Source organism: Danio rerio, chromosome 12 (genome assembly GCF_052040795.2).
Source record: "Danio rerio strain M-AB ecotype USA chromosome 12, GRCz13ab, whole genome shotgun sequence".
Taxonomy (NCBI): domain Eukaryota; kingdom Metazoa; phylum Chordata; class Actinopteri; order Cypriniformes; family Danionidae; genus Danio; species Danio rerio.
Genome location: NC_141032.1, coordinates 8,875,001 through 8,902,136, shown reverse-complemented (window position 1 = coordinate 8,902,136; position 27,136 = coordinate 8,875,001). Strand labels below are relative to the sequence as shown.

Below are 27,136 nucleotides of genomic sequence, written 5' to 3'. Positions count from 1 at the left end.
AAAATTCGCTTTGCACCCTGGCACATGGTCTAACAGGGTTGTGCTTATTCTCTTAATGAGTAATAGGTGTGTTTTATGTATAACATGCATTGAACCAATTAGAGTCTCATATCCCATTTCTTTTAAGGGTCAGTTGCGTCACACCTTGGCACGTTTGCTATTTACATGGCGAAAACTGGACACTTTACTGCAGAGAAAACAGTTAAACAGACCATCTGCAGTGCGCGGATAAAGAATGAGCCTCCTCCATTCAGTCTTTTTACTTTCTCTTTACTTTTACTCTTTACTCCTTTACTTTCGTGGATAAGAAAACAGTGTTGTACACAATCCACTAAAGACATCCATCAGCCTACATATTTAATTTTGTTTGTTAAGCGAAAATATTTGTTTCAAAACTATTTCTAAATTTAGTTCTAATTTCCAGCAAACGAATAAATGAACAATAATAACGAAATTATGTTTAACAGAGCAAGGAAATGTTCACAGTATGTCTGATAATATTTTTCTTCCAAAGAAAGTCTTATTTGTTTTATTTAGGCTAGAACAAAAGCAGTTTTTAATTTTTTAAACAACATTTTGAGGTCAAAATTATTAGCCCCTTTAAGCTATTTTTTGTTTCGATAGTCGAAAAATATCTACTAAAATATTATGTACTGCCATCATGGCAAAGATAAAATAAATCAGTTATTAGAAATGAGTTAAATTAAATGAGTTAATTAAAACAATTATGTTTAGAAATGTGTTGAAAAAATCTGCTCTCTGTTAAACAGAAATTGGGGAAAAAGTAAACAGGGGGGCTAATAATTCTGACTTCAACTGTTTATAGATTATTTATTTTATTTATTTATTTATTTATTTATTCTTTACTCCTGTCAATCTTTAAACAACAATGAAAAAACTAACGAAAATACAAACAAATACACAAACCGATAAAACACTGTCGTGTAACCCAGCAGCTGGTTTACATACTGATTTGTTTTCAGTTCAGTTAGAAATGATGTGGCGTAAAAATAGATACTGTGAATCTCCTGAACACCACTGCGAGCTCTCGGACACTTAAAATAGATGTTCTGACCCAGGATTGAGCGTCTAAGAGCTGTTCTGGAGTCAGTTTTACAGTGTCACGCTGTCACACACTGCAGTCATCGCTGGCCCACACACGTCTGTTTAGCCATCTGTTCCCGATAATCAAGAGCATTTATTTTCCAAAACGAGTTATCAAGGCCGGCGAAATATGTGAACCAATACAAAGAATGAAATTCTGAAGCATTAGGTTATGTTGACATCAATTAAAAACTCCCTAGAAGCAGTACAACATGTTTTTTTTTTTAAGTATATACGTGCTCGCTAACATATGGGAGTCATTACAGAACAAAAGCCTTTGTTTTTAATACATTTCTTTTACATTTATTATATGAGGTCTATTCTATTTCAAAGATTTAGACCCCAATGGTGTTGAATAGAGAATCACAACTCTCTGAATTGAAATCCTCTTCACATATTAGGTGGTACTTTTATCACACCTTATAATATTTTCTGTAGATTTAAATTCCTTCATTAATTTTCCTTTTATTTATCAGAGGTCGCCACAGCGAGTTGAACCGCCAACTTATCCAATATCACAATTCATTCATGTTGTCCCAACACAAATCGATTAAGATAACTTAACACTATGTGGATTGGACATAAAAGCATTAAGCTGTCCCAATGAAATCTCAAGAATTGCGTTTATTGAGCTTATTTTAAATAAGTAGTTTGAACAAGCAAAAATAAATATTTCTTTGAGTGTATGTTTGACAGAGCGGAAGCCCTTCCAGCAGCAACCCAGTACTGGAAAACACCCATACACACTTGAGTTCACACACATACACAAATTTCTATATTTATTTTTAAAGCTTATTTTGTCAAAAGAGTTTCTTTTTTTCTGTGTATAATTGTCCATAACTGCTTATTCTGAAGATTTAAAGAGGGATGTGTCCATGCATAATTTGCCTGATTACATAAAACATTTTATTCTAGATTTTATTTTATTTTTCCTGGCTTTTTGCAGTATTTTCTGAAATGCTAAAATTACAAAACTCTCTTTTGTAAAATCATTTAAATATATTCTGTAAATGTTGATATTTATTAATATTAAATGTTAGTATTAATTAAAAATATATATTTTACGTTAATTATTAAATTATTAATTTATTCAAATAGAATACAAATAATGAAATGTTTACAAAAAGAAAGGACTTTGAACTTAAATTCATCCAATATTCATATTAATTATAGTAGAAATGTATTAAAAGTCTTTAAATTTAAAGTTATTTATTAGTGCATGATAATTAATACATATTTTAAAACAAACTTTAGAATAAAATAGAATAGATAGAAATAAAAATAATTAAATGAACCAAACTGTTAAAAAAAGCAAGAATTTTGAACTTAAATTCAACCAATGTTAATATTAATTGCAGTAGAAATTTATGTAAAGTTAATAAATTTATTAATTAAATGTTATTCATTAGTGCATGTTAATAAATCTTTATTGTTAATTAATTTTAGAATAAACAGAACAGATAGAAATAAAATGGAATAAAAAGAACTAAATAAAACGCATATTAAAAAAGCTAGATTTTTTTTACTTAAATTTATCTAATAATCATATTAATTACAATAGAATTGTCTGTAAACGTATTTGTGCATGTTAAAGAATATATATTTGAAATTAATTTTAGAATAAAATAAAATAAAACTAATTCAATCAAACCAACAGTTTAAAAAAGCAGGAATTTTGAACTTAATTTTATCTAATGTTTATATTAATTGTAGTAAACATGTATGTAAAATGAATTAAATAACTATTATTTAGTTATTAATTAGTGCATGTTAATTCTTATATGAAATTAATTCTAAAGTAAAACAGAATAGATGGAAATAAAAATACAATAATATTAATAAAATAAAACCAACTGCTTAAAAAATGCAAGAGTTTTGAACTTAAATTCATCTAATGTTCATATTAATTACAGTAGAAATGTATGTAAAGTTAATTAAATTAATAATCAAAACTTATTCATTGGTGCATGTTAATTAATACATATTTTGAATTAATTTTAGAATAAAATAGAATATGCAGAAATAAGAATAGAATAAAAGTTATCAAATATATACATATAAATAAATAAAATATACATTTATATTTTAAATTCATTTTAAATAAATAAAATGAAAATAGAATAAAATAGAATAAAAATAATCAAATGAAGCCAACTTTTTTAAAAAAAAAAACCAAATTTATCCAATGTTCATATGTTCAATGTTCATCAATGTTAATTACATTAGAAATGTATGTAAAATTCATTAAATTCAATAAAAGTTATTTATTAGTGCATGCAAACTAAATTCAGCCTCATTTGCATATTTATACATGACAGAAAACTCACAATTCAGTAAAAAAAAATAAAATAGGCAATTCTTAATGTAATAAATCTACCAGCAAACTATCTTTTTGTATCTTTTTGTAACTCTTTTTAAATAGCAGTGCCAACAAAAATAAATAAATTAAGACATTAAGGCCAATCCGATTCAGATCACCACATGTTTTGAAGGTTCTCAACAAAGCTGGAGTGAATTAGCTGCTGTTCTGCTGTACAAATATTCATCCTGACCAGAAAAAAATCATAAAACACTGCCCTCATGCTAGGAAAAGAATGGACAGGAAATGACATGCGAGGCCAGAGGTTGATAAAATAACAAGAGGAAAAACAATTGCTAGACCATTAGTCAAACATAGGAATCTGAAGAACAGAAACACTGAAGGTCAAAACAAGAGGAAGAGGAGGGAAACACTTCAGACTGATGGACTGATATGGAGACTAACTAAAACTCAGTATCAGTATTGTATAAAATTTAAATATAATGTTACTTTTCCCAGAGATGGGTTGCGGCTGGAAGCGCATCCATTGTGTAAAAACCTGCTGGATAAGTTGGCGGTTCATTCCACTGTGGCGACCCCGGATTAATAAAGGGACTAAGCCGACAAGAAAAATGAATGAAGGAATGAATGAATGAATGAATGTTACTTTGAAATGATCTGCAGAGATAATCTAATGGAGTATTTGATATATAAATTTATATAGGTAGTTGTGTAAAGTTTCAAATAAATCAAGCATCCTGTTTTTCTACTAAAACTACTAAAACAGTATATGAACATATATTTTACTAATTTATATAACTTTTATATCAGACAATTTGTTGTGGATGGGCTACAGCAGCAGAAGACCACACTGGGTGACACTCCTATCAGCCAAGAACAGAAAACTGAAGCTACAATTCGCAGGCTCACCAAAATTGGACAATAGAAAATTGGAAAAATGTTGCCTGGTCTGATGAGTATCGATTTCTGCTGAGACATTCGGTTGGTAGGGTCAGAATTTGGCATCAACAACATAAAAGCTTGGATCCATCCTGAGTGCCTTGTATCAACGGTTCAGGCTGCTGCTGGTGGTGTAATGGAGTGGGGGATATTTTCTTGGCACACTTTGGCCCATTAGTACCAATTGAGCATCTTGTCAATGCCACAGCCAACCTAAGTATTGTTGCTGACCATGTCCATCTCTTTATGACCACAGTATACTCATCTTCTGATGGTTACTTCCAGCAGGATAACGCTCCCTTTTAATAAAGCATGAATCATCTCAGACTGGTTTCTTGAACATGACAATGAGTACACTGTACTCAACTGGCCTCCACAGTCACCAGACCTCAATCCAATAGAGATTATTATAAATGACAATAAACATTTATATCAGAAAATGTTTGATAAATTGATAAATAATACAATCTAATTATATAATTATATATATTTTTACAACAATTAAATCTAAATATTATAATTAACAACACACTTTTATATCAGAAATTAGCTTATTTTATTAAGTTAATCTAGAAAATGTACAACATTAATTGATAAAATAATATCATACAGTATAATAATATAATTACAGATATATATATATATATATATATATATATATATATATATATATATATATATATATATATATATATCAATTTCTTGTTATAGTGTTTTATAGTGTTTTTATTATTCTGTAATTAAAAATTGTGTATTTCACACAAAATTTTTATGTGCGGTAGGGTGTGTGTGTGTGTGTGTGCTTTCCATTTTTCTATATATATATATTTGAGCCACAATAATAAATATTTATAATACTAGCCATTCCATGACTTGCTGATCTGGATAGTTTCTACAGATCAGTGTGTGTGTGTGTGTGTGTGTGCGCATTCCAGGAAATTCTTGTCTCTTCTTGTCATCCTTCCGGAAAAAAAAAAAAACAGACCTCATGATGGCAGTCGAAAGTCTGCTTCTGGCATTATATATCATTTTCCCCCAGTGCATTTCCCTGTATAATCCAGAATTGTGTTTAATGCGTTCTTCCAGTCTAACTGTACCTTGACAAGAGTCTTGCCCTCCACACCGTTGCTCTCTCTGGCACCGCCGCTCTGTGAGTCTCTGCGCTGAGAGATGGAGAGCTTCTTCTTCCGGGGTCGACCCTTCAGATTGGGTGCTGTGGACAGAAGAAGACCAGTTACAGACATTTACTGACAGCCTATTGACCTTACTCCTCACGTACAGTCTGACGCAGCCATTAGAATCTTTTTGGCTAGAGGCTTCCGGTCTCATTCACTTTCATTGATTTCTAGACTGTAAAAACAGTGTGTTACGCTGCTTGCTGTTGCAAAGTGATATTTCCTTATTGTGTTATTCTACTTTGTATGTATAGTCATGAATATGCTTGTTTGTAGAGCAAGTAGTTTGACCGTTTTCTGCAGATTATTATTCATAGTCATTTCTCCCATACTATAAAGGCAACTGAATTGAAAGTTCAAAAACAATCGCAAAAACTAGTGCAGTTTCACATTGCAGAATAGGGTTAATAAACCAACCCGGGCTCATTGTGGAAACGTAGCCCCGCGGACTTTTCTGCAGACCGTGAAATACATCCCGGGAGGTACATATTCGAGCAGTTTATGTTTTCGCGGATCCGCGAGAGGCCGCTGTGCGCGCTTTTTCGCATCTCGAACGCCTCTTGGGAGCGCGCGCCGTTCGTACCCACACTGTTCTCACGTGAAAAGCCGCCGGAGGCCGCTGTGAAGCGACCGTCCGTCCGAAAAGCTGTCCAGAACAAAAAAAAGCAAAAGCCCTTGTCTTTGATTTTGACCACGTTTTCGGATCTCGCCGCGTTCTCGCCCTTATTTTTTGGATTCTGTTTTTCATCTTACCTGATTTCTGGAACCGCTCTTCCCCGGACTCGATCCCGGTCGTCCCTCCGTACCTCCGGCCACGTAAATCGCGGTCTCCAGAAACGTCGCGGGGCTACGTTTCCAGAATGAGCCTGAGTTGCAATAAACACCACTGACATCTGCTTAATGCACTACAACACTGCAATGTTAACTACCATGTTTTTAATTGCCCTAAAGGAACTAAAGTCATAATCAAACTAACCCGAAGTCAAATTAAGAGATGTGGAGTATTCCTATTTATCGCATTACTGAAGTGCAGTGGAGACATGTAGGCCGCATTTATACTAGACTGTTCAAGTGACTCAATTCCGTTTTTTTTTTCTCATAAGTGGCACAGATCGGATATGGTCCATGTACGTGTAAGCAAGAAACAAATCACATGGATTCCGATTTACTCAAATCTGATTCAGACCTTGTTCATATTTGGAAATTTATCCGATATGAATTGGATCTGTGTTCTCGTGTAAGAAGGTGGATTGGATTTCCATCAGTCAATGCGAGTCGCGCAACCTTAAATCTCATACACCAGGACTTAAACAGCTGTCATATAGCACAGGCATGTTAACGGGACACCTGCACGGCAGTTGTCAGTCGTTTGACAACAAACAAATGACAATGGCTTTAAGCAAGAGAGCGGATTTTGGTGCGAGCAGGAAACAATGACGATGCCTTATCGAGTCCCTCTGTGTTTATCGAATGAAAAGTTAGTGAATGAAACCCAATAGTATCTAACTGCAGAGGTGGCCAGTTGCTTAAGAATTTGTACTTGAACTTGTCACGAAATTAAAAAACGAAAAGGCCAAAATCACATATGGGGCCATGACGAACACAAACAGATGTTGTGTAAAACGCCGGAGGAAACTAGTGTCAAGTGGTGACGTAGTGACGTTAATCGAACTATACTATAACATGTAAAACAGGAACATGAAAGGAACATTCAGAAAGCTACTCATGTAAACATCCTAATTGTATTATTGTTGTATTCAGATTAAGGCAAATACTTAGAATACTGATGTCCATGTAAAATTTTGCATTTTGAATTACTAGGACATAAGGCACGTCCTCAAAAACCAACTCAATGTTGTAATCTCTGTCCTTGTAAACCACTAAAACCAGTACAGACACACTTCAGCTCACATTCTACCAATTGGCTGCTTGACAAAGTGCATTCCGCTGACTTGCATTGCTTTAAATGATACATCATCCTCCTTTATCCAGGATACTTTTTTTTAACACTGAATGGCACTCAGGACTTAATTATCCTGAGACAAGGTCAAAATGCTGTCTATCACTCTTACAGGCGTTCTTGATCATCTCCGAATCATTTTCATCATCATATCATAGCTCCGAGCAGGACTGCTGGATAACACACCGTGGTAATGGTAAAGCAATTCTCGGCATGACAGGATGTGTCAAGCACTGGAAAACTCAAACGTAACCTGAAGGCCCAATGAATGAAATGCTTAATACATCGAGATTGCCGTTTAACATAACAGCGATTATTGGGGAATAAAATTAAACCCCAAAATGTAAAAAAAAATGTAAAATTCGGTCAGTATTTGATCATTTGTTTTATTTAATCCTAAAGGCTTCAATTTGCCACTGATTTTTGAAGATCAGTTTTTATTTTTTTTTTTTTATGGCTTTAAGCTCTTCACACTTAACATGTCTATGGTTGCATAAATAACCTTTCAAAGGCATTCCAATATTCAGAATTTTTTATTATTATTACTTTGCTTAAAGCAGCTAAGAAGAATTTTTCAGCTTTCTTTGATGAATAAATTTCTTTATTGGGGACTTGGATTTATTTAAAATCCTTTCTAAATAAAAGTATTAATTTCTATAATTTCAATACCAAAAAAGAAAGAAAGACACTGACTCAAAAGCCTTTAAAAAAATGTAACTGAATACATAAATCATTCTAGTGTGTTGATTTATTGCTAAATATATATATATATATATATATATATATATATATATATATATATATATATATATATATATATATATATATATATATATATATATATATATATATATATAATATATATAAGTTATATATATATATAAATAAATAAATATATAAATATAAATATATAATAAATAAATATATATAAGTTTTCTATTGTGTGATCATCAAAATGAAATTAAAAGCGACCAATAAGGTGATTTTATAAAAAAAATAACATAAAATTTAGAAATATTGTTTTTAAAGTATTTTATAGGTAAAATTGTGGCATTTTTATCATAAATTGTATGGATTTTTAAAAGTGTACTTTATACATAACCAAAAGAGAAGTTGTAAAAAGTATAATATTATGAAATATTAATATTTGTGATGGTTATTAACATGTAACTGAATACATAAATCATTCTAGTGTGTTAATTTAATGCTAAATATAATTCTGTTTTCTATTGTGTGATCATCAAAATGAAATTAAAAGCGACCAATAAGGTGATGTTATAAAAAATAACATAAAATTTAGAAATATTGTTCTTACAGTATTTTTATGGTAAAATTGTGACTTTTTTACCGTAGTTTTTTTAATAGTGTACTTTATATGTAACCAAAAGAGATGTTATAAAAACAATAATATTATGAAATGTAAAAAATATACATATTTTTATGTATTTTAACATGTAGCTGAACACATAAATCACAATAATGTGAAGATTTATTGCTTAATATAATGCTGGTTCCATTGTGTGAGCATTAAAATGAAATTAAAAGCGACCAATAAGGTGATTTTATAAAAAAATAACATAAAATTTAGAAATATTGTTTTTAAAGTATTTTATAGGTAAAATTGTGGCATTTTTATCGTAAATTTTATGGATTTTTAAAAGTGTATTTTATACATAACCAAAAGAGAAGTTGTAAAAAGTATTATATTATGAAATATTAATATTTGTGATGGTTATTAACATGTAACTGAATACATAAATCATTCTAATGTGAAGATTTATCGCTAAATATAATGCTGTTTTCCATTGTGTGATCATTAAAATGAAATTAAAAGTGACCAATAAGGTGATGTTATAAAAAATAACACAAAATTTAGAAAAATTGTTCTTACAGTATTTTTATGGTAAAATTGCAGCTTTTTTTACATAAAATTTTATGGATTTTTTATAGTGTACTTAATACATAACCAAAAGAGAAGTTGTAAAAACAATAATATCATAAAATATTAAAAATATATAATATTTCTAATGTATTAACATGTAACTGAATACATAAATCAGTGGTCACCAAACCTGTTCCTGGAGGGCCAGTGTCCTGCAGGTTTTAGCTCCAACCCTAATCAAACACACCTGAACAAGCCAATCAAGCTCTTACTAGGTATACTTGAAACACCCAGGCAGGTGTGTTGAGGCAAGTTGGAGCTAAACCCTGCAGGGACACCGGCCCTCCAGGACCGTGATTGGTGACCCCTGACATAAATCATTATAATGTGACAATTTATTGCTAAATATACACAGTATTTTAACGGTAAGATTGTGGCTGTTTTTTATCGTAAATTTTATGGATTTTTTATAGCTTAGATTATACATGACCAAAAGAAAAGTTGTAAAAACAATAATATCATCAAACATTAAACATATTTAAATCTATTTAATATGTTAATATATATTAAAATGCAACTGAATACATAAATCATTCTAATGTGAAGATTTATTGCTAAATACAACGCTGTTTTCCATTGTGTGATCATTAAAATGAAATTAAAACGACTAATAAGGAGATGTTAAAAAAATACCGTAAAATTAAAAAATTACGTCATTACCATATTTTTAACGATAAAGTTGCAGCTTTTTTTTTTACCGTAAATTTTATAGATTTCTTTTATAGCGTACTTTATACATAACCAGAAGACTACAGCACATCAATTCTAACACAACAAATAACAAATCAGCCACAAAAGAGCTCATTTATTCCTCTGTTTTTTTATTCCTCTCAACATGCCGCCTTTCTTTCCTCCATCAGATTTGGCGCCTGCTGCAGCGGGGTCAGAGAAACGGAGCATCAAATGAGTCCATTTGTTCATAAATAAACATTTATGTAAGAAGCCTTTTTGTCACCCTGGCAACAGGCAGGTTGTTTACTTGGCTGCTGTGGCCATGACAAACACATTTGCGCAGGCATCCGTGGGCTCAGCAGAGGAAAGGCTTACGTTTATTGAGGAAACGAGGCCGCTTCTCTCTTAAATGTCACTTTTCCTTTGTTCCTCAGACTAATTCACTCGAACCGGATTGCCATTCGCCAATTCTTTTCCCCTTTAAGCTTCCACCCCACATCACAATCATTTGAATTCCAGCCATGTGAGTAATGTGTTACTCATGATTGCCGGAGTACATTAGATCCTTTACTTCACGCCTGTTATCCTGCATTGAGCTCGCAAATATTGAGCACGCCATTCTTTCCCCCCCAGGTTTCCGTATTATAAATGCATGTAGTCTTGTATTTGTTTATTGAATTAGTTATAACCAGTGTTGGGTAAGTACTTTAATAAAGTAATAGATTACAGATTACTGACTACTAATGGACAATTGAAACTTGATTACATTACTAATTACTTAATGTAAAAAGTAATCAGATTACTTATTACTTTGCTTTGAAGTTACTTTTAAAAACATATAAAATCTATACAAATACAAAATAAACTGCAGCTCTTTCAGTAATTTAATATTCACTGAAAAACCTTGCAATGGGTTGATGACAGCAGATTGACATATTTAAAAGAGCTTAAGAGATAGTGGCCCAAAACTTACAATTCTTACTTGTTCCAAACCTGTTTGCCATGCTTTTCTAAAGACATTCAGCAGAGAACTGGATACCGGTAACCATAGTATGAAAAAGCACTGCAGTGTTTGCATGTTCTGTGTTTGTCTGAGATAATTAGTCTACCAAAATGTGCATATTTCAATCATAGTATATGAACCTGATCGGTCAGTTCTTGCCACGTGACTTGCGGCTTTCAAGTGGGTGCGCCTGGAAAATGCGAAAAATAATTACATTACATCAATTACATTGACTTAAGTAACTGTAATCAAATGACACAAATTTAAAATGTAATTCGTTACATTACTGCGTTCCCCAAAAATGTCATTAAAATACAGTGACGCGTTACTGTGGAACTCTGCTAATAACACACAACCACTCAAATATTTGGGGTTCACTATTTCTTATTGACTATTTTGTATTTGTTGATGTTTTTGAAGGAAGTCTGCAAGATAAAAAAAATAAATAAATGTTATAATTTACAACAATAATTTCTTCCTTTCTTTCTTTTATTCCTTCTTTCTTTCTTTCTTTCATTCTTTCTTTCTTTTCTTTTCTTGTTTTGATTACTAATATATTATAAAAATGTAAACCAAAGCTATATTTTATTTTGAACCAAAAGACAAATGTTACCATTTTAAAAGCCGTTCTTTTCTTTCTTTCTTTCTTTCTTTCTTTCTTTCTTTCTTTCTTTCTTTCTTTCTTTCTTTCTTTCTTTCTTTCTTTCTTTCTTTCTACTAATTTATTGCAGAAATCATACTGGATTGCTCATTTATTCATTCATTTTCTTGTCGGCTTAGTCCCTTTATTAATCCGGGCTCGCCACAGCAGAATGAACCGCCAACTTTTCCAGCACGTTTTTACGCAGTGGACGCCCTTCCAGCCGCAACCCATCTCTGGGAAACATCCACACACACTCATTCACACACACACTCATACACTACGGACAATTTAGCCTACCCAATTCACCTGTACTGCATGTCTTTGGACTGAGGGGGAAACCCACGCAAATGCAGGGAGAACATGCTCCACACAGAAACGTCAACTGAGCTGAGGCTCGAACCAGCGACCTTCTTGCTGTGAGGCGACAGCACTACCTACTCAATTTTTTTCTATTTGAATATTTATTTAAAATTCTGTTTATTCCAAGCTCATTCTAATAAGATGGTTTGGCACTTTTCCATTGTTTTATCATCAAAATGCAATAATAATAATAATAATAATAATAATAATAATAATAATAATAATAATAATAATAATAATAATAATAATAATGCATCGATATATATATATAAAAAAATTATGTAATTTATTTAAAAATAATGCTGATGTGGTGCTCAAGATTACTTTTTCTAAGATCTGAAACTATTTTAAGGTGTAGATTAATTAATTAAAATGAAACAAATAATTAAATAAATAAAAAAACATATATTCAATTCAATTCAATTCAGCTTTATTTGTATAGCGCTTTTACAATGTAGATTGTGTCAAAGCAGCTTCACATAAATGGTCATAGTAACTGGAACAGTGTGGTTCAGTAACTGGGACAGTGTAGTTCAGTTTTTAGTGTTTAAGTTCAGTTCAGTTTAGCTCAGTTCAGTGTGATTTAATCATTACTGAGAGTTCAAACACTGAAGAGCCAATTCATCGATGCGTAGCTCTACCAATCCTGAACCATGCGAGGCAGTGGCGACAGCGGAGAGGGAAAAAAAACTTCACCTGATGGGAGTGATATAACGCATCAGCAAAACATTCTCAGCTCTAATTAAAACATGAATCCTTTATGATTCAAAACACAGTTTAAAAAATGCAATCTTGCAAGATTATTCTGCATAATGTCATTTATTTCCATCTTTCTCAAAACCCTGATTCCATCTGAGTCTGTTGATGAGACATAACAACTCTAGTTTGTCTCTCTCTTTCTCTCCTTCTTGCACACAATATGGGGACTAGATTGGCTGATATATCAGCCAGGCCCAAGAATCTGCCAATATTTGCCCATTGTGAGATAACTGGCTGCTAAGTGTTCCTACTTAGCCAGGAGAAGAATGGTAGAGTTTGTAGTCAGAATCAGAAGCTCAGTCAATGAGTACACTGAGAGTGAACTTATACCAATTACACCACATTTAACAAACCAACAAGGAAATGCTTAAAAGGGTACATACTATGTCTTTTTCATCAAATGAAACAAAATGCTAAAACAAATCTTTGATGTCTCCAAAACCTGTCAATAAGGATCTCAGCTTAAAATATGTCACAGACTATTTATTATGGCTGGTCAAAATCGCCTCTGTTTGAGTGCAAGCAAAAACACTTTTTTTGCGCATGTCTCTTTAAATGCTAATGAGCTGCCGCTTTCCTGAAGAAGACAGAGTATAAACAGCATAGTATTGGTAAAACTAAAATATCATGTGGCATAATAGTCTGGCTGGTTATATTTTATAAATTTTTTCCTCTAAATAGTTTTTTTAACTGATTATTTTTGTCTAAATAGCTTTTTGCTTTACTTAAACGTTGTGATTTCTGAGGCAAACATCATCATTACTAAATTAAATAACCAAGATTGTTTTAGTAACCTATGTTTTTATGACCGTGTTGGCATTGATTAGGTGAATTGGATTAACTAAATTGGCCGTATTTGTTTTATTTATTAATTTAATAAGAAAGACATTCATTAAAAAAATTTTTTACTTTTTCAACTGGTTGGCAAAAAAATATTCACCTGGTTGGCAAAATAATATAAACAATTTTATTCAGTGTAACCTTAAAACTACATTAACAAACAATTAAATTAAAACTAAGTAAGTTGAACTTTAAAGATTTCTTGGCATTGGTAAGTATATTTTATTTTGTTCATTTTGATTTGAGTTTACTTAGTGTTGGTTTGTTTGGGATTTTTCTTTGTTTTGGCCTGTTTGGGGTTGTTTGTTTTGTTTTATTTTTGGTATATTTTGTTTTGTGTTGCTTTTTTGCGTTTGTTTTGGAATGTTTTGGGCTTGTAGTTTGTTTTGTTTTGTGGTTTTGTTTAGATTCGCTCAGGGTTTTTGCTTTGTTTTTGGCTATTTCTGGGAGGTTGTTTTGGGATTTTAGGTATATTTTGTTTGCTTTTGGTTTTAATTGTTTTGCTTTAGAATTTCTATGGGTGGTTGTTTGTTTTTGTCTGTTTAGATTTGTTCAGGGTTTTTTGGTGATTTGCCTTGTTTTTGGCTATTTCTGGGAGGTTGTTTTGAGGTTTTAGGTATATTTCATTTGTGTTTGCTTTTGGTTTCATTTGTTTTGCTTTAGAATTACTTTGAATGTTTTTTTTAGATTTGTTTATGGTTTTTGTTAGTTTTATTGTATTTATTTATTTATTTATTTATTTATTGATTGATTGATTGATTGATTGATTGATTGATTGATTGGCTATTTCAAGGAGCTTGTTTTGTTTATTTTCTTTTTTTTTCTTTCTACTCCTATTCTTTTTTCTTCCTTCTCCCAACACATAACTGCCAAGTAGAAAAACATATGGCTAAGGCTGCTAATTAAAAAGTATATAATCCATCAAGTTTTCCAAAAGACTCACCAAAACAAAGTTACTAGATTGTCACTATTCGAGATTCCCGGGTTGGTATGTGCACCATAAATTTGTTTATAGCACCTAAACATGAACAAAAAACTCACATTTTCACGACATGTCCCCTTTAAACAAGAAAAAGGACTTAAAGTTGAGTCACTGTACAGTAAACCAATGTTTTAATTATCGACATAAACAGTTGACATCTTCTTTATATATCTTCTTTTTCTTGTTTCCCCCCCAACGGCTCACATTGTCACAAACATCAAAAGCTCATTACCGCAACTCTGCCGCTTTTTGTTTCCAGTAATCTGTGCACTTTCCCAGTGTGGATTGTAACAGGTCATTTAGCGTGGCGCTGGGGCCTGAAGGGTGGCCGGAGCTTTTGAAGGCACGCAGGGCTTCTCTATACCTTCTTCCAAAGTCATTACAGAGCTCTATGGGGTCTCCCGCAGATCAAATATCTGCTTGTGCATTCCTGTGGTCGCTGCTTTTTTTCTCTCTTTCTTCTCCTTTGAGCAAATACGTTTGAAGCATATCTGCCGGCTCTCTAGAGTTTTGGCCTGAGACATTGGTTGTGGATGGAATTTTTCAGAGGAAGCCAAATTAAATGAACTGTATCTGAGAGTCTTATTCAAAGTCAGACCTATACTCCTCAAAACACACACACAAACACGGTGCAGTATGGGGAAAAATATTTGACCTCACATTCCACGGCTCAAACTATTATGCACAATTTTTTATTGAATAGTACCCTTTTTATTGTATTATAAACATTTGAGTACAATAATATATATATATATATATATATATATATATATATATATATATATATATATATATATATATATATATATATATATATATATATATAGTTGAAGTCAGAATTATTATGAATTTTTTTCTTTTTTAAATATTTCCCAAATTATGTTTAACAGAGCAAGGACATTTTCACAGTATGTCTAATAATATTTTTTCTACTGGAGACAGTCTTATTTGTTTTATTATTATTTATATAAAAATGTTTTATTTTAAATGAGTAAATAAATAAAAGAAAAAAATTAAAATCAAATGAATGAATAAATAAATTAGTAAAAAATGAACAAATTAATGAATAAATAAATATAGAAACAAAAATAAATGCATACTTAAAAATAAATATAAATAAATAAATAACTAAATAAATGAACAAATAAATAAATGAATACATAAATAATTGAATGATTAAACAATGAACAAAAAAATAAATGATTGAATTAATTAATTAATAAAAAAATAAACAAATAAATACATAATGAACAAATAAAAATAAAGAAATAAATTTAAATACATAAATAATTGAATAAATGTATAATAAACAAATAAATAAATAAATTACTTAATTAAAAACAAACAAATAAATACATAAATAAACAAACAAACAAATAAATATTATTACAACTATTAATAGATACAAAAATGACAAAAAACATAAAAATTACTAACACATAAAAAAATAAAAATAAATAAAAAACCTTAATAAAAACAATACTGGTGTCCCAGTGACTTGACATGATGTTGACTCAGTTTGGCATGTATGAGTGCTGAGTGATGCTAGAAGGTCAGACTCATCAGATGTCCTGTGTTTTCTGGCACGCGTCCAGCTGATAAACTCTGCTGCTAGGAAACCTGTGCCTTTAATTATGCAAGAAGACGGAGAGGCTGTTTCGCCAAATCCTGCCAGTCCATCATCATCATCATCCATTCATAAAAGCCCAGTGCATGTCAGACACGTAACTGGATTATATGAGCACATATATGACAGACACATTTATATCAATATCCCCCAGCTCAGAGCGACAGATCTGTTAAAGCCAGAAGTCTCTACTTTTCTTTGTGCTCGATTTTCTTTTTACATGTATAGTACAGTGCTTTTACAGATTCGCTTTTCTGTCGGTCATGATAACAGTTAAATGGCCAAACCTTAATTTCTGTAGTATTTTAAACATGAAGACTTATGTTGTAAAAACCTGTAAGTTGGTATGCCAATATTTTATTTAAAAATAATATAGTTTTTTTTAATGTTTTATTTAGTTGTTTAACCTATATTAGTGCTGCACAATATATCGTTTCAGCATTGATATCGCAATGTGTGCATCTGCAATAGTCACATCGCTTAGATTTGCAATGTTGAGCTGGAATTAAATTTGAGCAAGAGTCACAGTTCAGAACATGAGATCTGTGCAATTATTGCCGAGTTTAACCTTAATAGAGTGAAATTGTACCATTTGCATATTTATAAGGCCTGAGAGAGATTTAAGTATTCATGCACAAGACATTTTACCAACTGAAAGTTTAATTTAAAAAAATTGGATTAAGTTATTTATACATCAAAAACTTTGCAACATATTTTAACAAAAGGTTCAAATTTTTAGGTACTACAAAACCAAACTCAATACCTAAGCTACATTAATATCTATTAACAAGGAACAAATAAGAAGAAGCAAAAGTCATAGTTAATCATTGACCAGTAGTGGAAAGTGAGCCTTAAAATAAAGTGTGACTATACATATTTCCAAGTTCTGCTATTCAACCATTTGATAAATTGTATAGATGTATTATATCACAATGCATATCGCAGAAAAATTACATTTTGCAATGTCAAACTTTCCCAATATCGTGCAGCCCTATTAAATAAAAAAAATCTGTTTTTTAGCACCTTTCTAAACATAATCGTTTAAATAACTCTCTTATAACTTTCTTATATTTCTTATATCTTTGCCATGATGACAGTAAATAATATATGACTAGATATTTTTCAAGACACTTCTATACAGCTTAAAGTGACATTTAAAGGCTTAACTAGGTTAATTAGGTTAACTAAGCAGGTTAGAGTAATTAGGCAAGTTATTGTAAAACGATAGTTTGTTCTGTAGATTACTGAAAAAAATATGTACTGTAGCTTAAAGGGGCTAATAATTTCCTCTTTAAAATAGTTTTTAAATAAATTAAAAAATGTTTTTATTCTAGCCAAAATAAAACAAATAAGACTTTCTCCAGAAGAAAAAATATTATCAAACATACTGTGAAAATTTACTAGCTCTGTTAATATTAAAAAAAAAGAATAAAACATTCAAAGGGGGGCTAATAATTCTGACTTTAATTGTATGTATGTATGTATGTGTGTATGTATGTATGTATATATATATATATATATATATATATATATATATATATATATATATATATATATATATATATATATATATATATATATATATATATGTGTGTGTGTGTGTGTGTGTGTGTATGTGTGTGTGTGTGTGTGTGTGTGTGTGTGTGTGTGTGTATATATATATATATATATATATATATATATATATATATATATATATATATACAATTTCACATTTACACTAATAACTTTTCCAATTATATTTAAATTTTAAAGCTAAAAAAAGTCATAGGGATGTTCATGCATAAATAAATAAACACACACTAGTGTATATAAGTTTACCAAAATAAAGGTAAATAAAAATAATAATATAATAATATTTTAACTTTTAAAAACAGCTGTAATAACAAAAGCTTTGACATAAAAATCAAAAATAGAAACTTATCAGTTAATGACAATTATATTGATGTATTGGTTGACTAATAGTTATATTATTTTTATAAATAATAATGGATATGTTTATTTCCCAATAAAGTGCCAAAATTTAGGTAGAAAACATATCCATGTAGATGTTGGTTGAGCTATTTTGTCTACTTAACCATTAAAAAAAACAAAATATCAACTATTTTGCTTTAAACAGCTCCTTCCAACAAAATATCATGTATTTTGATAATCCAAAAAATATTATCAGCCACTATATTTGTCAATAACAGATGTGGTATACCTAATCTGAACAATCTGCCAAACTTGATGACTTTTAAGTGACATGGAAATGAGTTATGTTTTTTAGGAAACCTGTTTGCAGCATACATTATATTTGCGACCCATATGGTGCCATTAAGAAATTAGACACATTTAATTTCTCAGCTTCATTGCAAACGACTGACTTGCAATCGTTTTGTCAGCGCAAACCGCTGCACATGTGAACACCTTTAATTCTTCCTCTCTCGTGGCCTGATTGAATTCCTGCGTGTGATTTAATACGCCTCTATACAGCAGATGGCACTGTGAGGTGCAGAAGGAGCAAAACATACACGATGAATAAATAATATCGCCCTCGTTAAATAATGCTGCCTGCTCACAAATCCCCCACTGAAACGGCAACACTTCTATCTTTTAATCGCTGAGCGTGTTGAGCAGAAGTCTCTGAATCAGCAGCAGCAGTGACTTCGGCGAGGCTTTTTTTACAGTGCAAACAGATTGGACCAAACAATGAGTCAATGTCACTGTGCGTCCCCTGACGGGGGGGAAATGCGGCGTAGATGACGCAAACACCAAGGTCAGATGCAAACTCAAGAGGGAGCAAGTGCTACAGTCACATCACATCACTAAAAGCTGCGGTGCAAACAAACACACCCGCATATGCCGGAGGACGAGACGGGACGGGGTGTTGGTTACTTATTTATCTGGCCGATTGTGCTGAAGTGTGTGGTGTTATGTCACATGCAGCTGTGGGAGAATGCTGCATCAGCTTGATTCCTTAAAGGTAAACAAAACAAATCAAACTCCACCCCCCTAGAAAACAGAAGCTCAAAACCAAGCAAAGCAACCCCCCCCCCAAAACAAACAAACAAACAAACAAACCCAAAACTTCCAAAAACAATAAAAGTCAAAAACAAAATAAAAGAACTGGAAAAAAAACTTTTTGAAATAGCCAAAAACAAAACAAACAAAAAGCCCTTAACAAATCTAAACAAACAAAACCCCAAACTAAACAAACAACCCCTCCAGAAATTCTCTAGCAAAACTATCAAAAACCAAGAGCAAAATAAACAAAATATACCTACATCAAAACAAAACAGACAACTACAAAAAGCCAAAAACAATCAAAAACCCAAAACAAATGAAAACAAAACAACCTTCCCAAAATACCCAAAAGCAAAACAAATCAAAACAAACAAAAACCCCAAAACAAATCTAAACAAACAAAAACACTAAACAAAACAAACAACCCCCCTAAAAAATGTTATGCAAAACAATCAAAAACCAAATGCAAAGTAAAACAAACAAAATATACCCAACTCAAAAAGCAAATCTCCTCAAAATACCCAAAAAACAAAACAAATCTAAACAAACAAAAACACTGAACAAAACAAACAACCCCTCTAAAAATCTAAAGCAAACCAATCAAAAACTAAAAAGCAAGGCAAAACTAAAAACCTAAAATTGAATAAAAAAATAAACAACCACAAAAAATAAAATAAAAACAAAAAACAACCTTACCGAAATACCCAAAAACAAAACATACCAAGACTAACAAAAACCCATAAGCAAATCTAAACAAACGAATACACTAAACAAAACAAACAACCCCCAAAACAGTTCTAAAGCAAAACAATCAAAAACGAAATGCAAAGCAAAATAAAAATAAAAACATTTCCAAAAATCCAAAGCAATCAAAAACTCAAAACAAATGAAAACAAAAGAACCTCCCCACAATAGCCAAAAACAAAAAGCAAAACAAACAAAAAAATTCAGAAACCACCCCCCCCCCTCGCAAAAAATAAGAGCAAAACAAACGAAAAGCAAAAGCAAAGCTAAACAAAGTAAATATACCTACATCAAAACAATACATAAATACACCCAAAAAGTCACAAAAACACAAAAAGCCAATAGTGTTAATTTAAATGTTTGTTAATTTAGTTTTAAGGTCACACTAAATAAAATTGTGTATATTATGTTGCCAACTAGTTGTAGATTATATAAAAAATAAATGAAATAGCTATATAAAATACATAGTTTGCAACAATAACCTTGGTTAATTTTTCTATAGTAATAGTGATGCTTCACTTAGAAGTCACAAGGTTTAATTAAAAAAAAAAAAAAACAATTAAGACAAAAATTATCAATTAGGAAAATAACTATTTAAACAAAAATTATCAATAAATTAAAACCAGCCAGATTATTATGCCATATGATATTTGAGTTTCAAAACGATGTATCCAAACGATAAAATAAAACTAAATGAATCCAATACTTAATCTAAAATGTTGTCCTGCTTCATTACAATAAGTTATTAGCAGAAGCGGTTTGCACTCCTCTTATTCTGTTCTCAATATGCTAATACTCTGCTTCAGCTTCTGTTATGAATCTCTGACTGAATGCCATTTGATCTCTGCCTAAAAATAAACCCACGTCATTTTCCCTCTCTCTCTCTCTTTCATTTTCTTGGCACATTCCTGTCAATCCTCTCTGTCAGCCTGTTATTTTAGGTAAAATCCACTCTAGGTGGCCTAATTAAACAATAAAAAACGCAGCCTGTGCTACTAAAAAAGATCAGATGTAAGAATATGGCCAGCACTGGAGATTTGTGTTGAATTATTTATATTCGTCATGTTAGAGGAGTCATTTCATTGACAGCCACCGGCCCTCTAGTGTTACTGTGAGGTATTGTATGCACACACAGACACACAAAGAAAGATACATAAATAGTCAATACAGCAGCAAGGGACAAAGTCATTTTAACCCCTTCCTGTCATGACATAATGTTAGATCATGTAATATCTTAATGGAAACAGCCTCAGTATCTTTTTAAAGGGCAAGAGGAAGCACTGTATTATTACAGACATTATAAATTAAATATCAAGCACAAAGCATTACAGGATGTATAAAGAACCAAAAATAGACACTGAGCTGTGTGGTCTGAAATACCTATATTTAGAAAATCTAGTTATAATAATAATAATAATAATAATAATAATAATAATAATAATAATAATAATAATAAAAATAATAATAATAATAATAAATATAATTCTAATAAAATAAATAAATATTATACTATTATATTATATTATTATAAATATATAATATAATATTATATAAATATAATACTATTAAGGTACAAATAAGACAAAACATTTAAATTACTCACACTTTTAAATAATAAACAAACAAACAAACAAACAAATAAATAAATAAATAAATAAATTGTGTCTAAAGATATAAAATATATAAAACATATATAATAAAAATATATAATCTGTTGTTGTTATTATTACTATTATTTATTAGTATTATAATTATAGCAGGACAACAGTAGAATAAATTCATTCATTTTCCTTTCACCTTAGTCCATTTATTAATCCGGGGTCGCCACAGGGAAATGAACCGCCATCTTATCCAGCAGGTTTTTACACAGCGGATGCCCTTACAGCTGCAACCCATCTCTGGGAAACATCCACACACACTTATTCACACTCATACACTACGGACAATTTAGCCTACCCAATTCACCTGTACCGCATGTCTTTGGACTGTGAGGGAAACCGGAGCACCCAGAGGAAACCCACACAAATGCAGGGAGAACATGCAAACTCCACACAGAAACGCCAACTGACCCAGCTGAGGCTTGAACCAGCGACCTTCTTGCTGTGAGGCGACAGCACTACCTACTGCACTACTGCATCGCCCACAACAGTTTAATTATATATATATATATATATATATATAAAAAATAATAGACTGATTATATATATATGTATAATCAGTATATATATATGTATAATATATGTATAATCATGTATACATTTAAATATATGTTTTTTCAAGTAGGTGTGTTTTTATAAAAAACATAACTTTGCAGAAATTACTGAGTACGTTTACACGGACATCAATACGATTAAGACAATACTCTGATTAAGAGTCGACCATGTAAAAAGAGAGTTTTGATTCGTTTAATCCAATTAAAGTCATAATGAAACTAAACAGAAATCTAATTAAGAGTATGGCAATTTTAGTCGCAGTACAGACAAGTAAACGCCTTAAACTATTACCGTCATGTAGAATTTTCACTGCATTTTGCGTCATGATAGTCTATTCACACACGTCTGTTTGACAGTATTCTCTGCACCTACTGTCACAATAACCAGCGATCGTACTCCTTTGATCGCTGGTTCTCACAACAACCATGGACTACACTTCCGCCTTTTAATGGACTACATATTCATACATGCACTTCGGTCACACTCACACATGCTTCCTCATCTAGACTGATTACTCGCATCACCTGAGGATTGTCATAGACTGATTGAAGACACTGCTTAAGCCACACTATCACCCTTTCCCTCTGCCGAGTTTTGTTTATCTGTTGATAATACTACAACGCGCTCTTCCCTTGTCTTGTATCTCCGTGTTTAGACTCTAGCCTAGATTATCATTGTTCTCCTGTTTAGCCGCCTGCCTTCTAACCTCTTGCCTGTGTTTGATTACAATTCTGGATCTGCCTGTACATACCCGTTTGCACCTGTTTTGACCACTGCTAACCCGACAACGAATAAACCTGCATATTGGATCTTTCCCCAGTTGTGTGTGTCACTTCCCTGTGGTTCCATCTACCAAGTCAGTGAAAGACCACAGACACCTGCATTGTGAAATGTGGAGGTATTATTCCCCATTCAGCGTGCGCTACCAAATTCCATTAAAACAACAGTTCATAGTTGCATCCAATACCTCAGTTTGTCATGGGGGCATGCATGAAATGTTCTAGAATGAAAGTGAAAGCGCCAAACTGCTGTTAAAGTCGACAAATTAAAAATGAAACACCTGAGATTACATGAAACTCCAGAGTAAATGTGGATAGCGTGCTGATGGAATGACGTTAATTAAATTATGTGCTATAACATGTGAAACAGGATCATGAAAGGAACATTCAAAAAGCAACTCATGTAAACACCTTAATCATATTATCGTCTTGTGCAGATTAAGGCAAATAATTTGGTTACTGATGTCCATGTAAACGTAGTCTATGATTAACTAAAACTTTTCTTTTGAATTCATGAAAACATAATCCCTGCTGTGACAATGGCTTTAACCTCTCAAATCTTCTCTCATCACTGTCCCACTTCACAGTTCAGCATTAATGCTTTTGTAACAGGCTCCCGAAAATAAATTAGATGGTGAAAGAAGTGTGCGTGTGTGTCTATTTTAGGGGCAAATGGAGGGTGCTTCAATAAAATAAACAGCTTCTGCAATTACTAAGATGAGCACCCAGGGTCATCGTCACCCCAACCTGCCCTGTGAATAAAAATATCAAAATCGGAGACTACATTCTCATTCTGAAAGCTGCCGGCAGATTCATTCGTGATAGGGTCAGTCCAGGCACAAACCCCCGGCAGGCTGGTGAGTGTAGAACAGGATGCCAAGGTAATTTAAGTATTCGAAAACTAAAACGATGTAAAAACTCATTCATTCATTTTCTTTTCGGCTTAATCCTTTTATTAATCAGGGGTCGCCACTGTGAAATGAACCGCCAACTTATCCAGCACATGTTTTGCGCAGCGGAATGAACCGCCAACTTATGCAGCACATGTTTTATGAACATACAAACTCCACACAGAAATGCCAACTGGCCCAGCTAGGACTTGAACCAGCGACCTTCTTGCTGTGAGACGATCGTGCTACCCACTGCGCTACCATGACACCATACTAAATACTCTTGGTGAAAAAAAATTCATTTTCTTAACTGAAATAAAATCTAACATCGAAAACTAAACAAAACTAACAACAGCCGTTGAGAAACTAACTGAAATAAAATAATTAGTAAAAAAAACATGATTATTAATAAGCTCTCGTTCTGTGGCGGAAAATCTGATCTGCGACTGTTTAAAGAAACACTTGTAGATGGCGATAAACACGTCAGTTAAGAGCATGATCATATACAAAAACATCTTTTTTTTACACTGAAAAAAAAAATGATTTATTGGACTTACTAAAATCTTGTAAAGTAAGGGGTTGCAAACAATTTATATGTGCTGACTTTAAACAAACTATTTACATTTAGTAACTCTCAACTTAATTTATTTGTTTACATTCAGCCCATATAAATTGTTTGCAACACTTTAACCTAAATTTAAAAAAAGTAAATTAATTTAATCTAAAAACTATTGGGAAAAAAATGTTTTAGTTAACTGAAATAAAATGTGAAACTTTACAATAAATGAAAATTGAAAACTAAATAAAACTAACAACAGTCACTAACCTTAAAAAAGGTAGTAAATCCAACAAATAAAAAAACTGTTGCTGAAAAATTTGTTTTTGCTAAGGGAAACAAAGTGTAAAAATTCACAAAAATAAATTAATAAATAAATCTAAAACTACAGAAAACATTATTTTCAGAATCTTGAGCCAATTGTAATGGATTGTTTTAGTTCAATTTAAAATTTCCCCAACTAATCGCAGAGCCCGGGGGATCAGATTGAGTGCTCCGACTCGCCTCCCTAATCCAACTATACGAAACTAACAAACAGTCACTGAAAAAACGAACTGAAATAAAACAATAAGTAGCAAAAATAAATAATTATTAATAAGCTCTCGTTCTGTAGCGGAAAATCTGATCTACGGATGTTTAGAGAAACACCTGTAGGTGGCGCCAAACACATCAGTCAAGAGCATGATCATATACAAAAAATTGGATTTACTAAAATCTTGCAAGGTGAGAGGTAGCAAACAATTTATATGTGCTGACTTTAAAACAACAAATTAAATGTAGTACCTAAATTAAATTTCAGCCCATATACATTTCACAATCACTTACCTTAAAAAAATTGTAAATCCAATGAATCTAAAAGCTACTGGTGAGAAAAATGTTTTTATTAATGGAAATAAAACATAGAAATTCACAATAAATCAAAATCGAAAACTGCACAGAACTAACAACAGTCATGGAGAAAAACTGAAAAACACAGTTTTTTGTGACTGAAACCGAAACTTATGGAAAACTCTGTCCAGGGTGAACATTTTCTCAAACTTTGTGTAAAGTATGGAGTTTTTCGCCTTGTTACATTTCTGCTCTCGGATTGGCCAACATACTGTAGCTGGGTTCACACCAAACACAGAAGACATTATTGACTCAAATTACGCACGTTCACACTGCTATAAACAAACATGTATGTATATAAAAAAGTTACGAAAAATATTTGCAATGGAACACCTGACTGAAAAAACTACAACGAAAACATTCATAATCATTCCAAATGGGAGGCGTTTGTTCAGTTGTAATTTAATTTAGTTAGATGTTTATTCAATTACTATACATGCTATACTTATTTTGTTCAAAACTTTTGTTATAATATCTTTTGATGTATTAATATTATATTATTCTGAGTATTCCTATCTTTAATGGCCATAACGATCAAATTGATTTCAAGCATTTCAGTGTCTGATACTTTTTACTGCGCCTTTCAATATGAGTACCTCTGTTCGGACAGCAAAAACCTAACGTTACTTGTCGGCTAAAACAAAGTACGCACTTTCAGGGTAGTCTAGCAACTCGTACACATTCATTCATTCATTTTTCTTTGGCTTATTCTCTATTTTAGAGGTTGCCACATCGAAAAGAACCGCCAACTATTATGTTTTACACAGTGGATGCCCTTGTGACAGCATCCCAGTGCTGGGAAACACCTATACATACTCATTCACACAAACACTAATACTGAGGCCAATTTAGTTTATTCAATTCACCTGTAGCACATGTCTTTGGGCTGTGGTGGAAACCTGGAGCACCCGGAGAAAACCCACACCAACACAGGGAGAACATGCAAACTCCACACAGTAATGCCAGGAACTCAAACCAGTGACCTTCTTGCTGTGAGGCGACAGGGCTAACCACTAAGCTATCATGCCACCCTAACTCGTAGACAATTTTTACAAAAACATATTGTAGTTTTTAGAGTAGTACTTCATAAAATATAACCACAGACATTTGACTGTAAATATGACGGGGCAGTTTATTCAGTATAACTGTAGGTATAGAATTCTGGCAGTTCCCGTGTTAAAACAGAAACGCACTACTGTAAGCATGGCTGTACTCTATGTCTTTACTGTGCTGGATTTGATCCTCATTTAGACGTGTGTTATGACTGAGAGATCATCCACTCACACTGAACCAGCAATATATAATAACCATCAGGCCAATTTCTCATAAATCTCATTTATTTTTGTCCCTCGCCGCCAGTGAAGACACTAATGCAGCCTGCGGTTTGACCGAGAACTGGCCATCTGTGTTGACGTTTAATGTATTGGATAGTTAGCACTTTACGTTGCAGTGGATTTTAATGCGGTCTGGGAATAAATTCAAGCAGGGTGAAAAACAGAGCTCTAGAATAGATCTGTGCAGTCTGGAAACTGCTAGTAAATGAATGGCTGTTTATTTGTAAACTTTAAATCATTATTTATTTATTTATTTAGCTAATCATTATTATATTATTTTAATTGTATTATTATTAATTAATTATTATCATTTTTAATTAAAATATTCTTTTTTATATAACACTAAACAAACACACAAAAACGAAGTGAATCTTAATTAAAATAGAATTATTCATACATG

At 32.0% G+C, this 27,136-nt stretch overlaps 1 protein-coding gene across 1 annotated transcript in view; it reads right to left on the bottom strand.

The window, feature by feature from the left end:
- arid5b (AT-rich interaction domain 5B) overlaps positions 1–27,136 on the bottom strand; it is a 254,828-nt gene that overhangs the window by 77,096 nt on the left and 150,596 nt on the right. The window contains exon 5 of the mRNA NM_001442779.1: positions 5,461–5,576. Within this exon, the coding sequence (NP_001429708.1) occupies positions 5,461–5,576 (116 nt within the window). The remainder of the gene's footprint in view (positions 1–5,460; positions 5,577–27,136) is intronic.